Source organism: Micromesistius poutassou, assembly GCF_964030765.1.
Source record: "Micromesistius poutassou genome assembly, chromosome: 14".
Taxonomy (NCBI): Eukaryota; Metazoa; Chordata; class Actinopteri; order Gadiformes; family Gadidae; genus Micromesistius; species Micromesistius poutassou.
In genome coordinates this window covers 15,222,709-15,239,364 of record NC_140284.1, presented here as the reverse complement: position 1 = coordinate 15,239,364, position 16,656 = coordinate 15,222,709, and the positions used below count along the sequence as shown (strand labels likewise).

Here is a 16,656-nt window from a genome sequence, read left to right as displayed (position 1 = left end):
GTAACGACGTGACACACCCATGTTGTGTTTAATCAACGTAAACATACAAATCATTTTAATAAGGATTTGCTTTACTTTATTTGCCAACAGCGACACTGTGTGGTAGTTTTGAAAATCTATTCATCACACAATACATAATAATAGCCACGCACAATGTTAGTATGAGTACAAATATTTATTACAATGACAATATCACAAAGGTCCTTCAAACGGGCGACATTAAGCCCCAGCAGCCGGCGGGAGGGTGCTGGAGGCGTTAGGGTTAGGGCAGTAGGAGGGCTGGTCACCGTGGGAGCAGTCCTGGGGGAACAGGCCGGTGAGCACCAGGCCGCTGAGCACCAGGAACGCCCCCACCAGGAGCAGCGCACTGGGCAGCAGCTTCTCAGAGTGGAACCAGCGGCCTGGAGAGAGCTTCAGGAAACACGCCGACGGCATGATGAAGATCAGCGGGATGGCGCTGAGGACCCCCTGCAAATACACTCCCATATAGTACACATATATACACACATATATATACATATATACACATATATTCATATATATACACATATAGACACATAAACATATATATATATATATATATATATATACATATATACACATACAGTATATACATATAGTACAGATATATACACATATACACATAAACATATATATATATATATACATATATACACATATATACATATATACGTATATACATACACATATATATATACACACATATATATACTGATATACACATATATACATATATTTATACACAATATAGTATACATATTAAACATACACATATATTTACGATATAGTATATACTGATATACACATCTATATATTTAGAAACACAGTGTGTGTGTGTGTGTGTGTGTGTGTGTGTGTGTGTTAGTGATGGATTTCATGATTCTTTTCCTTGATTCAGTTCCCGTCGGTCAGAATCGGTTCTCAGCTGAGTCGGTCAGACTCAGCTCCTCCCTCGTTCTCAAACGATCGTGCAAACGGTCATCAATCAACACACAACATTACAACTAAGTTCCTTTCAGCTGAGGAGCGCTTCATGTTCGGAATCGGTATGTTGTTGCCCAGGCCAGTCCCTCTTCACCACTCTGCTGACTTAACACAGTGAACAGCGAGTCAGCGAGGGGGAGTCTGGGAGAACGAACGATAGAAACGAACGAGAGAGAATTGAAACGGAGAATCAGGTCGGTTCGCTCTTGTTAAAGAGTCGTTCCTTCGAACTGATTGGGTCGCAAACGACCCATCACTAGTGTGTGTGTGTGTGTGTGTGTGTGTTACGTTGAGCTCCAGCACCAGGCCCAGGCAGTCGTAGAGCAGTGACAGGCTGCAGCAGGAGGCCACGAGCAGCAGGGTGACGGCGGCGTGCTCCAGGGTGGACAGCTCTCGCTGGTACAACACGTTGGACAGCACCTCAACAACACAATGCATTTATAAATACTTGAACACTGAATACTGAAGCTCTACAGCTGGTCATGTGACCCTCCTGTAGCTCTACAGCTGGTCATGTGACCTACAGCTGGTCATGTGACCCTCCTGTAGCCCTACAGCTGGTCATGTGACCTACAGCTGGTCATGTGACCCTCCAGGCTCTTCCTGAGAGTGAACCCTCACCTCTCGCGTTACGAAGCACTCCAGAGGGAATGTGGTGATGATGCTGAGGCCAAAGCAGAAGCGACCAAAGGTCACGAGGTCGTCCTCTCTGCAGTAGTTCTCAAAGATATCCCCTGAAGAGAGACGGATCAAAACAGACATTTATATATAGAGATAATAATAATGACATAATTATAATCATAATAAAGTCATTTTCATGATAACAACATACAGTTATACTGTCACATGTAGTTCTATATATTTATGCATAGCAATAACATGCAGTTATATGCATATAGTACATATATGTAAGGGATAATGTATAGAACGCCGGTCATTATCGGGAAATAAGCCCAGACAAACCCCGACTGAAGAGTCTTATTTTCGATAATGACTGGCGACGTTCTATACATTATCCCGCTTATTACTAGCCTGGCTATTGCCAGACCAAGTCCAATCGTAGATTGCACGTTGGTCTGGTAAGGGTGCCGTCATTATCTCCTGCACAAGAGGTGGGCGTAGTTAAAATGGCTGCAAGCAATTGGCCACCAGTGGGGCTAGCTGGTAGATTAAACTTTTACCAAAACCAGTCGGCAGTAAAGCAAATACATCCTTTCTTTGGAGGAATTGCTCCAGGGCAAGTTTCTGCTCAGCTTTCAAAGAAAACTTGCCCCTGAAAACATTTAAAACAGCAGCGACAGCTGCATCAATGGGTAGCGGTTGCTCCGCTTCGGCTATCGTCATCGTGTTTAACCAGCCAATAGCGCGCCAGGTGAAAAAAGCCAGCTTGGTGCCAAACGGATTGGGATAGGAAACAGGAGGATTAAACATGTTCCTTTCCATCCCCATGTGCAGGGCGAATTCCAATCGCCGGCAGATGGGGATGGGGCTACCCAGTCTAGCTTATTACACGGATACTTGCCAAAACGAAAAAATAACTTCATACAGTGTGTATTTTTACAATTTATTTGTAACCAGCATTCGTAGTGTTGTTCAGCAGAGAAATAGTCTGCCAAAGACGTTGACGTCACTTAGCAACCGAATCCGCTGCGGTTCATAAGTTACCTAAGTAAGTGACTACTTGTGGAGTGATACGAAAGACGTGAAAAAATCCACTTTCCTTGACAGCGGCCATTATATGCTTAACAACTGTCATTATTGAAAAATAATTCACCACCGGAAGTCGGCAAGGCCCATGCAATTGAACGGAGCGTTCCACAGCATTGAGAAGAGCCGTGTAATAAATTTAAATATATAATATGTATTCATATAGTAAAACAGTAACATGTAGTAATATATAAATACTGTTTATATATATATATGTATATATATATATACATATATATATCAGGTCCGTGCCGTCCATATGGGCAGGTGGGGCAGCGAACTACTTGCAAAAGCATGCTCCGAAAAAAATAGTTCCTCAGTAAATCAAGTCTATTTTTAATAATGTGATTGTCACATTAACTATCTATAGTTTCTGTAGGTTTTCAGACAATTTTTGGTCTGTTGACATCAAATTTTGGATGATGGTGGCGATTCTAGTTGAGTTTAACGTCTCATGCAATGTTCAGTGACCGCGTTCCTCCGTATGTTTATCACATAACCCCGCAGGCTGCAATAGGGATTGAAATCCGCACTAAAAGACGCCTATATGGTCGTAAAGTAGTCTGCCCCATGGTCATATTCTAGAACTGTTGTTTTAACTCAAATTATTCCGCCAGTGTCGTTTCTATATCAGATACAGACATGGCGAGTGGTGTTGCACCTGTGATTAACAGTATTAACATGCTGTTAAAAAAAAACATTTGAGAGGTTAAAATTGGAAGAGAAGTTAGCCATCAAACAACAGGACTTACGGGGATTTATGGACCACGAGTGTGAGTGATGTGTAGCCAAAATATACATATACAATAATAATATATAATACAATATTATATATGTATATAATATGTACATATTACTAAAACATATAAATTGTGGGTGTGGTCATAGGCCAGTAGTTTCTGCCCCACTGAAATTTAGGGTCGCACGCTACTGATATATATATATCTATATATATCTATATAGATATATATATAGATATATATATACACAATCACTCTGGGTTAATCTAAAGGCTTACAGGTCATTATTCTACACATGTACGTTAGCGTTACCTTGTGTCCGGTGAGGGTTGTGTAGCTACCTTGTGTGTGTCCGGTGAAGGTTGTGTAGCTACCTTGTGTGTGTCCGGTGAGGGTTGTGTAGCTACCTTGTGTGTGTCCGGTGAAGGTTGTGTAGCCGGCCACAGCGAAGGCGCCGCTGAGCGCGGCGGCGACCCCCACGGAGACGTGGGTGACCCTCAGCCAGACGCTCAGCGTGGGCTGCTCCAGAGAGCCGTACATCAGGAAGCTGTTGTGGTGGCAGATGAAGGCTGAGACACACGTAGTGTTAGCATGGGGGCTAACACTGCTATCAATGCTAACAGGATGCTGGACTCTGGGTTACATCCCAATGTCTGCAGTATAACCCCTACCTGTTCTTTATCACCTTTCTCTGTACTGTCTAACCCCTACCTGCTCCTCAATGTCCTGTCTCTGTACTGTCTAACCCCTACCTGCTCCTCAATGACCTGTCTCTGTACTGTCTAACTCCTACCTGCTCCTCAATGACCTGTCTCTGTACTGTCTAACCCCTACCTGCTCCTCAATGTCCTGTCTCTGTACTGTCTAACCCCTACCTGCTCCTCAATGACCTGTCTCTGTACTGTCTAACCCCTACCTGCTCCTCAATGACCTGTCTCTGTACTGTCTAACCCCTACCTGCTCCTTAATGACCTGTCTCTGTACTGTCTAACCCCTACCTGCTCCTCAATGACCTGTCTCTGTACTGTCTAACCCCTACCTGCTCCTCAATGACCTGTCTCTGTACTGTCTAACCCCTACCAGCTCCTCAATGACCTGTCTCTGTACTGTCTAACCCCTACCTGCTCCTTAATGACCTGTCTCTGTACTGTCTAACCCCTACCAGCTCCTCAATGACCTGTCTCTGTACTGTCTAACCCCTACCTGCTCCTTAATGACCTGTCTCTGTACTGTCTAACCCCTACCTGCTCCTTAATGACCTGTCTCTGTACTGTCTAGCCCCTACCTGCATTCATTACTTGTTGCATCCATTGGATAAGAGTCACTGCGAATTTCTCCTAAGGGGGATTAATAAAGGACTATCTTATCTTATTTTATCTTATCTTCTGAATGACAAAAAGGACAGAATACGACACACTGTACTCACTCTGTACTCACTAATACTACTACTCTCTACTCACTAATATTAATACTACTACTACACTCTACTTACTAATACTACTACTTCTCTCTACTCACTAATACTAATTCTACTCTCTACTCACTAATACTACTACTACTCTTCTCTCTACTACTCTCTACTCACTAATACTAATTCTACTCTCGACTCTAATACTACACTAATACTACTACTACTTAGGGGTGGGAAAAATAATCAAGTTTTTGATGCATAGCGATTCTCTCTAGAATGATTCTGTCTCGATGCAGAAAAATGTATAATCTGAAACTAATTTAATGGTTCACAAAGACCCCATGAAAGAACAAGAAAGAGGACGAGAGACCCTGCCCGGAGGAAGCCTGGGGCCCCCATCTGGAGCCAGGCCCAGACGGAGGGCTCGCCGGCGAGCGCCTGGTGGCCGGGTTTGCCACGGAGCCCGGCCGGGCTCAGCCCGAACAAGCTACGTGGCACCCCCCTCCTCTTCGCCCTGTGGGCCCACCACCTTCAGGGAGACCTGCTGGGGTCGGGTGCGCTGCCACATGGGTGGCAGTGAAAGTCAGGGGTCCCGACGGACCAGACCCGAGCGGCAGAAGCTGGCTCTGGGGACGTGGAACGTCACCTCACTGTGGGGAAAGGAACCGGAGCTTGTGAGGGAGGTGGAGCACTACCAGTTAGATCTGGTGGGGCTGAATGGAGTCCTGTATGGGGCTGAATGGAGTCTGGTGGGGCTGAATGGAGTCCTGTATGGGGCTCCGGTAGGAGACTCCATAGTGCTGCTGGGAGACTTCAACGCCCACGTGGGCAACGATGGAGACACCTGGAGAGGCGTGGTGGGGAGGAACGGCCTCCCTGATCTAAACCCGAGTGGTCGTTTGTTACTGGACTTCTGTGCTAGTCATGGATTGTCCATAATGAACACCATGTTTGAACATAAGGGTGCTCATAAGTGTACCTGGTACCAGAGTACCCTAGGCCAAAGATCAATGATCGATTTCGTGATCGTGTCAGCTGATCTGAGGCCTTATGTTTTGGACACTCGGGTGAAGAGAGGGGCGGAACTGTCAACTGACTGTCCCTGATCCAACTCACCACCATCTGGTGGTGAGTTGGATCAGGGAATGGGGGAAGATTCTGGACAGACCTGGTAAGCCCAAACGGGTAGTGCAACTCACACCTCCGGCGGAGCTTTTCTAGCATTCCTGTGGAGGTTGGGGGCATTGAGCCAGAGTGGGCGGTGTTCAAAGCCTCCATTGCTGAAGCTGCGGCGGTGAGCTGTGGCCTCAGGGTCTTAGTTTCCTCAAGGGGCGGTAACCCTCGGACACCGTGGTGGACACCGGTGGTCAGGGAAGCCGTCCGACTGAAGAAAAAGGCCTTCCGGGGTATGTTATCCCGGAGGACTCCTGACGCAGTTGCAGGGTACCGGCGGGCTCGAAGGTTGTTCGAGTGTGTTTCTGGAAGACCATCCGACACCTCAGAAGGGGGAAACGGGGAAACATCCAAGCTGTGTACAGTAAGGGTGGGACTCTGTTGACCTCGACTGAGGAGGTAGTCGAACGTTGGAAGGAACACTTTGAGGAACTCCTGAATCCGACTAACACGCCCTCTATGATGGAGGCAGAGCTCGAGGTTGATGGTGGTTCGTCGTCAATTTCCCTGGTGGAAGTCACTGAGGTAGTTAAACATCTCCGCAGTGGCAAAGCCCCAGGGATTGATGAGATCCAGCCAGAAATGCTAAAAGCTCTGGGTGTTGAGGGGCTGTCATGGTTGACACGCCTATTCAACATTGCGTGGGAGTCTGGTACAGTGCCAAAGGAGTGGCAAACCGGGGTGGTGGTTCCCCTGTTCAAAAAGGGGGACCAGAGAGTGTGTGCCAATTACCGGGGTATCACACTTCTCAGCCTCCCTGGGAAAGTCTACTCTAAGGTGCTGGAAAGGAGGGTTCGGCCGATTGTCGAACCTCAGATTGAAGAGGAACAATGCGGTTTCCGCCCTGGATGTGGAACTACGGATCAGCTCTTCACTCTCGCAAGGATCCTGGAGGGGGCCTGGGAGTATGCCCATCCGGTCTACATGTGTTTTGTGGATTTGGAGAAGGCGTACGACCGGGTCCCCCGGGAGAAACTGTGGGAGGTGCTGCGGGAGTACGGGGTAAGGGGTTCACTCCTCAGGGCCATCCAATCTCTGTACTCCCAAAGCGAGAGCTGTGTCCGCATTCTCGGCAGCCAGTCAGTTCCGTTCCCGGTGGATGTTGGCCTCCGCCAGGGCTGCACTTTGTCACCAATCCTGTTTGTGATATTCATGGACAGGAAATCGAGGCGTAGTCGTGGTGGAGAGGGGTTGCAGTTCGGTGAGCTGAGGATCTCAACACTGCTCTTTGCAGATGATGTGGTCCTGATGGCATCATCGGCCTGTGACCTTCAGCACTCACTGGATCGGCTGGCAGCCGAGTGTGAAGCGGCTGGGATGAGGATCAGCACCACTAAATCTGAGGCCATGACTCTTAGCAGGAAACCGGTGGATTGCCTTCTCCGGGTAGGAAATGAGTCCTTAGCCCAAGTGAAGGAGTTCAAGTACCTCGGGGTCTTGTTCGCGAGTGAGGGTACGATGGAGTGTGAGATTGGCCGGAGAATCTGAGCAGCGGGGCGGTATTGCGTTCGCTTTACCGCACCGTTGTGACGAAAAGAGAGCTGAGCCGCAAGGCAAAGCTCTCGATCTACCGGTCGATCTTCGTTCCTATCCTCACCTATGGTCATGAAGGATGGGTAATGACCGAAAGGACGAGATCACGGATACAAGCGGCCAAGATGAGTTTTCTCAGGAGGGTGGCTGGCTTCTCCCTTAGGGATAGGGTGAGAAGTTCAGTCATCCGGGAGGAACTCGGATTAGAGCCGCTGCTCCTCTGCTTAGAAAGGAGTCAGTTGAGGTGGTTCGGGCATCTGGTAAGGATGCCCACTGGACGCCTCCCTTGGGAGGTGTTCCAGGCACGACCAGTGGGGAGGAGACTCCGGGGAAGACCCAGGACTAGGTGGAGAGATTATATCTCAACACTGGCCTGGGAACGCCTCGGGATCGCCTGCGGGATTTTGAAAATCCCGCATGGAAATGTACATAAAAAAATTGTTGAATCGAGATGCATCGAGATGCATCGATAATCGTTTTATAATCTAATCTTTGACCACTGAATCTGAATCGAATCGTGAAGTGCCAAGAGATTCCCAACCCTATTACTACTACTACTCTTCTCTCCACTACTCTCTACTCACTAATACAAATTCTACTCTCTACTTCTCTACTCTCTAACACTACCTAAAGAATGAAAAGGTTCCTCCAACGACGCAGTAAGTATGTTTAGTAAACATACTTACTTCTTTGATGCTTCCACCAAGTAACTTGTAATTGTAGCAATTTTTTTTCTTGTTAATGCTGTAAACATACTGCTACTTTGCAAACCTTTGTTTATTGTTCTACTGTATTAAAAAAAGACTTAATAAATACTAATAAATAACTACTAGTAACTAATAAATCATTTCTCAGTCTTTGCTAGCTGTTTGTGAAACATCCTGTGCATCTCCTTGGGGCTAAGCCCCCCCTGTCCTTAAAACCTAGTGACGCCTCTGATGTTTACCATCAGAGGGCAACATTGAATTCCTCGTTAGTCATGAGTCAAACATGTGCTGCTCAGACAATACTTTTATTCCCCCATGAAGCTGGTTCCTAGTGGTCTAAAGTACAACAGGTTAAGAGTGGTTCCTAAGTGTTCTGAGTGCTCCTGCTCCGCCTGGAAGACTGAAGTGTTCAGGAAGAGAGCAGAGCTCAGCCCATCATGTGGACCCCCTCAAATAATGAGACCAATAAAATAAAAGAACAACTTTCATTATATAACTCATTAGCATCTTATTATATTAGTGCTATCATGACTTCATCATCACATCATCACAGCTAATTACATTAGTACTATCTTTAGTAATAACTAATAACAGCTAATTACTTGTACTATCTTTAGTAATAACGAATGATAACTTATAACATTATAACTATCATAAATAATAACTTACCGAAGGACAAGACGCCAACGGCCTGAATGGCGTTCAACTTAGCAAACACCCAGGCATCTTCTGTAGGGGGTCTAGAGAGAGAGAGAGAGAGAGAGAGAGAGAGAGAGAGAGAGAGAGAGAGAGAGAGAGAGAGAGAGAGAGAGAGAGAGAGAGTGAGAGAGAGAGAGAGATAGAGAGACAAAGAGAGAAAGGCAGAGAGAGAGACAGAGAGAGAGATAGAGAGACAAAGAGAGAGAGAAAGACAGAGAGAGAGAGCGAGAGAGACAGAGAGAGAGAGAGGGAGACAAAGAGAGAGAGAAAGACAGAGAGAGAGAGCGAGAGAGAGAAAGACAGAGAAAGAGAGACAGAGAAAGAGACAGGGAGACAAAGAGAGAGACAGAGAGAGAGAGTGACAGAGACAAAGAGAGAGAGAGAGACAGAGAGACAGAGACAGAGACAGAGACAGAGACAGAGAGAGAGAGACAGAGACAGAGACAGAGAGATAGAGAGAGACAGAGACAGAGACAGAGACAGAGACAGAGACAGAGAGACAGTACTAATCAGGAGATACAGCAGCGCACTAAAAGGCCCCATTGAGGTTCCTCTCTAGTGTTCGGTGCATTAGACGAGGTGTCAGTACATCAGTGGGCCGAGGGTGGCGGCCCGCACCGCCACCACCACCAGGACGACCAGGGTCAGCACCATGGAGAGGAGGGACACCTGGACACACACACACACACACACACACACGAACCACGGTCCAATCACAGAGGATCAGACAGACGGTGGCTTCCTGACGTCTAAAGGTCTGAATACAAACCCGGTTATGGATACATCTTAATACAAGATATTGATACATTATGGATACTGACAATTTATAAATATATTTATATACTCATATGTAGGGTATTGGTATATTATAGATTTTTTTTTTTACATATTATAGATATTTATATATGATATATATGTTTTTATTTATATGCTAAGATATTGATCTATAAAGATATTTATATATGATATATGTTTTTATTTAAATACTAAGATATTGATATATTATACATATTTATATTTACATAACAGGTTAGGGGATGACCCACCATCTCAGTTATAAAATATATTGTTATGTTATAGTATTAATATTAGTTATGTTATAATATTAATATTAATAGGATCTACATTACAGTTACAGTTACAGTTATATAAGATATTGTTATCTTATAATTAGGACTGTTAAAATGAAACTTTAAATTAAAAAAATTTTACTGCGATTTTGAAAGGTTTTCCCCACAGAATGTCAACAATCATATCAGAATATTTTTTTGTTTTCAGTTCCACTTACTTCACATTAAATTACACTTAATTATTACTTACAGTAATTAACTGCCTGTTTACAAATCCAAAATCTGTGGTGTTCGGTAAGTTTCATATTCAACCCACACTCAATAAAACTCACTTGGTCTAGTTTTTGCTTATTAATTACATTTGTTGTGAATGATAATGTGTCATTCCATTTGATAATCTCATTTAACTTCAATTGGAGTGGATTTAAAATATATATATAAAAAATGTGATTAATGGTGAGTTAACCAATACTATGCAATTAATTGCAATTAAAAAATGTAATCATTTGACAGCCCTACTTATAATATTAATATAACAGGTAGACCTACCTTCTCAGTTATATTAGATATTGTTATGTTATAATATTAATATAACAGTTATGTTATAATATTAATATAACCTACCTCCAGTTCTATAAGATATTGTTGTTATAATATTAATATGAGTTATGTTAAAATATTAATATGACAGTTATAACAGTTATGTTATAGTATTCATATAACAGTTATGTTATAATATTAATATAACAGTTATGTTATGATATTCATATTCATGATAGTTATGTTATAATATTCATATTAATATGACAGGTATGTTATAATATTAACATCATATAACAGTTATGTTATGATATTCATATTCATATGATAGTTATGTTATAATATTCATATTAATATGACAGGTATGTTATAATATTCATATTCATATAACATACCTTCCCCAGCTGTCCGATATGGCGAGGCAGAGAGAGGGGGAAGGTCACCAGGACGGTTGCCATGGAGATCACGACGCGGCGTTCTGCCAGTATGTGGTCCGGACCGACTGAACCCCAGGAACAGGGATGGATTCACAATGTTTAGTCTCAGAGTCTACAGAGGGACAGTGTTTAGTCTACAGGGGGACAGTGTTTAGTCTACAGGGGACAGTGTTTAGTCTACAGGGGACAGTGTTTAGTCTATAGGGGACAGTGTTTAGTCTACAGGGGGACAGTGTTTAGTCTACAGGGGACAGCGTTTAGTCTATAGGGGACAGTGTTTAGTCTACAGGGGGACAGTGTTTAGTCTACAGGGGACAGTGTTTAGTCTACAGGGGGACAGTGTTTAGTCTACAGGGGGAGAGGGTTTAGTCTCAGAGTCTACAGGGGGACAGTGTTTAGTCTACAGGGGGAGAGGGTTTAGTCTCAGAGTCTACAGGGGGACAGTGTTTAGTCTACAGGGGACAGTGTTTAGTCTACAGGGACAGTGTTTAGTCTACAGGGGGAGAGGGTTTAGTCTCAGAGTCTACAGGGGGACAGTGTTTAGTCTACAGGGGACAGTGTTTAGTCTACAGGGACAGTGTTTAGTCTACAGGGGGACAGGGTTTAGTCTCAGAGTCTACAGGGGGACAGTGTTTAGTCTACAGGGGACAGTGTTTAGTCTCAGGGGGGGACAGTGTTTAGTCTACAGGGACAGTGTTTAGTCTACAGGGGGACAGTGTTTAGTCTCAGGGGGGGACAGTGTTTAGTCTACAGGGACAGTGTTTAGTCTACAGGGGACAGTGTTTAGTCTCAGGGGGGGACAGTGTTTAGTCTACAGGGACAGTGTTTAGTCTACAGGGGACAGTGTTTAGTCTCAGGGGGGGACAGGGTGACAGTGGCACTGGGCAGGCCAGGGGTCAGAGGTCAGGGAGAGGTGTTATCACCGTTACTCATTTAGGTTGTATAACCTCCTCTGGATGTTGAGTTCTTGAGGAGATGTTATGACAACTGTACCACCCCTAATCCTAACCCTCACCTCCGGGGATCCTCTGGAACACTTTGGTCAGCGTGTCGCCCACCGTCATGTTGTAGCTCACCATCGCTAGGAGCAACCAAACAACACACTGTGAGAGTTACGCAGCAGGAAGTAAGACACTAGGCTAGGCTAGGCTAGGCTAGGCTAAGCTTTGGGAATAGAATGCAATGAAATAGATATTACACATGAATGGGTGAAGAAATGGTAACATGGCGAAGGACTTACTTATGAATAGGTGAATTAAGGGTTGTTGCATGGTAAACGGCTTATGAATGGATGAAGGAAGAGTAAGATGCTGAATACTTACATATACTTACATACAAGTGACATGGTAAATCCTTACCTATGAAGGGGTGAAGGGTGACATGGTGAATCCTTACCTATGACAGGGTGAAGGTGACATGGTGAATCCTTACCTATGAACGGGTAGAGGAACTGCAGCAGGGACACCAGGAGGAACCCGGGGAGGCCGAAGGCTCTGCGGACCAGAGACTGGTAGCTGCTGGTGGCCGACATGTTGCCCCCCTTTATCAGGAGGATGATGGAGTAGTCTGGTGGGGGCACATGTGTTACACACACACACACACACACACACACACACACACACACACACACACACACACACACACACACACACACACACACACACACACACACACACCTGCACCCACCTGTGATGACAGCCACAGCCACCAGCAGCAGCAAGCCCAGTGGCAGGCCGGCCTGGTTCATGGCGTAGGGCAGACCTGCAACACAACAGACCTCAGCCCACACTGTAGTGTCTGTAACCACACAATCAGTGTACGAATAACTAACTATATCCCAGTCAACCTTTCATTTGGGTCAGAGTTTTGATGTGTGTGTGTGTGTGTGTGTGTGTGTGTGTGTGTGTGTGTGTGTGTGTGTGTGTGTGTGTGTGTGTGTGTGTGTGTGTGTGTGTGTGTGTGAGTGTATGGGGGGGGGGGGGGGGGGGTAGTCATATGACGGGAGGCTAAACGGCCCAGGGGGTGAAGGGGATTAAAGTTTCTGTCAGCACAGAACATAGCCTTCTTTATGTACCGCAGACCAGCTGTATGTAGGCCGAGGAGACTACCTCATTTTGTACAATAGTTGTTGGCGTGTCGATCCATATATGAACGTTGATGTCATGAAATAATTTATAATAACGTTTGTTCTGACTTACCGATGATTCCCGAGCCTATGATGGAGTTAATGAAGTTAAAGGACACCGAAACGAGGGAAGCTCTGCCTCCTCCGAGCTCAGCACAGACCAGAGACCTCCCGTCGCCAAGGCCCGGCTGAGAGGGAGAACCATTTAGTCCTGATCTGGCCATCACTTAACGTTACAACATTATCAGGCTTCATCCGTTCCCCAGTAAGACATGAAGAGCGGCCTACCTGTTGATCCATGGAGCCCTGTGGTTTCTCCTCGACTTCAGACCAGGAGCCCCTGTGGTTCACACCAGGACCCCGACGACAGCAGAGAGCGTTTGCAGAAGACCACACGATGTCAATCCAACCAAAGGATGTCTACTAAAGGATTCAGCCTCTTTAACACACACACCCTCAACACTGCCCCCTGTAGGCTGCACATGGTTATAAACTCGATTTTGTTATTGATAATTCAATGCAATCAACGGTTAGGGAAACGAGCTGCCAGCCCACGTGGTGCGTGGTACGTGGTGGTGTGTAGTAGAGTGGGGAACTATTACAATAAACACAATAATGAGGTCTGGGTTTAATAAAATTAGGTATGAGTTTAATATAGTGAGGTCTGAGTTGAATATAATGAGATCCGAGTTTAATAAAATGAGGTCTGAGTTTAATATAATGAGGTACACGTTTAATATAATGAGATCTGAGTTTAATAGAATGAGGTCTGAGTCTAATAGAATGAGGTCTGAGTTTAATATAATGAGATATAAGTTTAATATCATCAAGGTTTGATTTTGGTATGATGTCTGAATTTAAAATGATGAGGTTAGAGTTGAATAGCATGCGGTATGACTTTGATATAATGAGGTATGTGTTGAATATAACTAGGGTTAGCGTTTGATATGATGAAGTTAGAGTGTGATATAATGAGGTCATCATATCCAGACCAACAATATAGAAAAATATCTGCAATGTAGTCTGCGGCCACCAGAGGCCGCCAGGGGATTGACAGTATGGCTAACTGACCACACCATCATAGAAACTTTATTCTATATAAACACCGATTCTAGCTCGGCTCCATCAGACACTATGAAGAGTGTGTGCGGAGGCATGTTTTCATAAAGACCCTCTTCTACGTTGGCGTCATCTAGACTCTGTCTTATCAGACATGTCGACCCACACACTCGAGATATTTCAGATCCACTTCCCAACGCCAGCCCTAGAGGCCCCGTCCCCCGCTCAGTAGGAAACACATACAGTTGACGGGTCAGCGCCTCGTCAACTAGTGTCAGTCCTCCTGTCTGTCGACCTGTCTGTCCTCCTGTCTGTCCTCCTGACTGTCCGTCCTCCTCTCTGTCTATCTGTCTGTCTGTCTGTGTCTGTGTGTCTGTCCTCTCCTGTGGAGCCCACCATACGCGCGCTCTCTGGGGCCCTCGGACATCCGGAAGCAGAGCGCGCGGCGCGCCCCGGAGCGCGTCAGTCGGAGGTCGGTCGGTTTCACCGGGCGGTTGTACCGGAGGTTGTACCGGGAGGTTGTACCGGAGAAACGAACAGGTCCGACGGAATCGGCTTTTTTCTTTACTTGATCAAAGTTCCTGCGCACGGGACCTGAGGATGGAATAGAACCGGTAGGACCCGTTTACTGTACACTTTACTGTACACTTTACTGTAAATCTGGAGGGTTATTATCATCTATTGATGGTGGTGGTCAACTTTCAGACCATTACATAACATCTGCGCTGTCTTTCTGGGTTTGGTTGAACTCGACATTAAGGATCCTTAGGTCCCACTTAGGCTGCTGCTATTCTCCCTTACTGATCCAACAGCTATGATTGTTTCTCTTTCTTCTGACTGATGTACTTACTGTAGTACAGTAAGATTCGCTTTGGATAAAAGCGACTCCTAAATGTAAATGTAATGTAAATGTAATGTAAATGTGCTGTGACGCCGCATATGAAACAAGGTCGGGTTTTTGTAATTGTTCTATGAGGAACCTGAACGTAGACCCGGTCTAGGATCAGCCTAAAGTAGAATCACCTACTGCTGGTGGTCCTCATTGAGGAGACGTTTGATTGGTGTAGAGGTCTGTCGGTAATTGGCCCCTGTCCCGCCGCTGCGCGGGGTTCCGCCAACGCCCTGCACGCGGACCCAGGACGGTTCGGTCCGGTCCAGATGAGACCAGTCCCGAGTGGACCCTCTAGTCCGGAGTGTTTCAGTCCCGAGTGGACCCTCTAGTCCGGAGTGTTTCAGTCCCAAGTGGACCCTCTAGTCCGGAATGTTTCAGTCCCAAGTGGACCCTCTAGTCCGGAGTGTTTCTCGTGACGCTGCTCCTAAATTCAGCAGAGGAGCGATGTTGGAAATGGTCAGAAAAGACTCAAGAGGTCCAACATGGACTTAGACTTACCCACCTCCCGGGTAGTGCACTTCGGTCCTGACCTGTAGAGTCTGTCTCCATGGTCCTGTAGAGTCTCCCTGGTCCCCTGGTCCTGTAGAGTCTCCCTGGTCCTGTAGAGTCTCCCTGGTCCTGTATTGTCCCCCTGGTCCCCTGGTCCTGTAGAGTCTCCCTGGTCCTGTAGAGTCCCCCTGGTCCCCTGGTCCTGAGTCTCCCAGGTCCTGACCTGTAGAGTCGGTCTTGCTGACCTGTACAATAGTCTAGGCTACGATGGCGACTCACCTCAGAGATGTGTTTAATATACCGATTCAATTCATACTCATGCTTGGAGATATTTGAATGCTATCAGTATGTTGTAGCTTTAGGCGATCACTACAACCTGTTCCTTATAGAGCTGTTTCTGAACACAACCTCTACAGTTGGTTGTGTGGGCCTGGTCCACCATGGGGACTAGAGGCTTAGTTATGGTTCCACGCCGACGCAACGCAAGGGGGTTACAGACCCCATACGTCCTTGCGGACCCTCCTTGCGGACCCTCCTTGCGTCCACCGCAAGGGCCTGACGTGCGCCTCCCAAAAATTGTAACCTTGCGTCGAGGCGATGCAGCAGCAAGGGCTGTGACTGGTCCGCTCACTAAAACCCGACGCAGAACCAAAACAGGTTCACGACTGTGTCGAAGCGTCTGCGTGGTGCTTGCGTTGCGTTGACGTGGAACCATAACTCAGCCTTTTGTGGTCGTTGGCCACACATGAGCCATCTTCATATTGTTCTGTTGTATTGAGGCGGCCAGAGGTCTTTCATCCTGTCCCAGTGTCGCCCGATGAAGTGAGAGCTAGAGAGTAAAGATTGCTCATTCAAATGAGGAAATGAGTCTATTTCGGGTCATCGATAAGAAGGCCGTGGTCTTGACGTGTGACAGATAAACTGAAGTGTATAATAAGTTGAAGGGTCATATCTAGAACATATAGATTCATCCTAGCGGCTGTGAAACAGCCCATAGAAGAATGCCAATGGCTGTCTACTTGATTGACTGCAGTACATTTTAGTAGCTACCTTTTTTAACAGTTATTGT

At 45.8% G+C, this 16,656-nt stretch overlaps 1 protein-coding gene across 1 annotated transcript; it reads right to left on the bottom strand.

The window, feature by feature from the left end:
• Positions 1 to 219: 219 nt before the first annotated feature.
• On the bottom strand, positions 220 to 12,783 carry slc38a11 (solute carrier family 38 member 11; the record flags this gene model as incomplete). The annotated part of the gene is made up of 10 exons (XM_084478241.1): positions 12,709 to 12,783; positions 12,454 to 12,588; positions 12,038 to 12,103; positions 10,981 to 11,087; positions 9,565 to 9,644; positions 8,946 to 9,016; positions 3,860 to 4,021; positions 1,627 to 1,739; positions 1,294 to 1,425; positions 220 to 468 (listed from the first exon to the last, which is right to left on the bottom strand). Exons 1-10 carry the CDS (start codon positions 12,767 to 12,769, stop codon positions 220 to 222), a joined length of 1,176 nt encoding a protein of 391 aa, XP_084334367.1. The 5' UTR covers positions 12,770 to 12,783.
• Between the last annotated feature and the right edge of the window lie 3,873 nt (positions 12,784 to 16,656).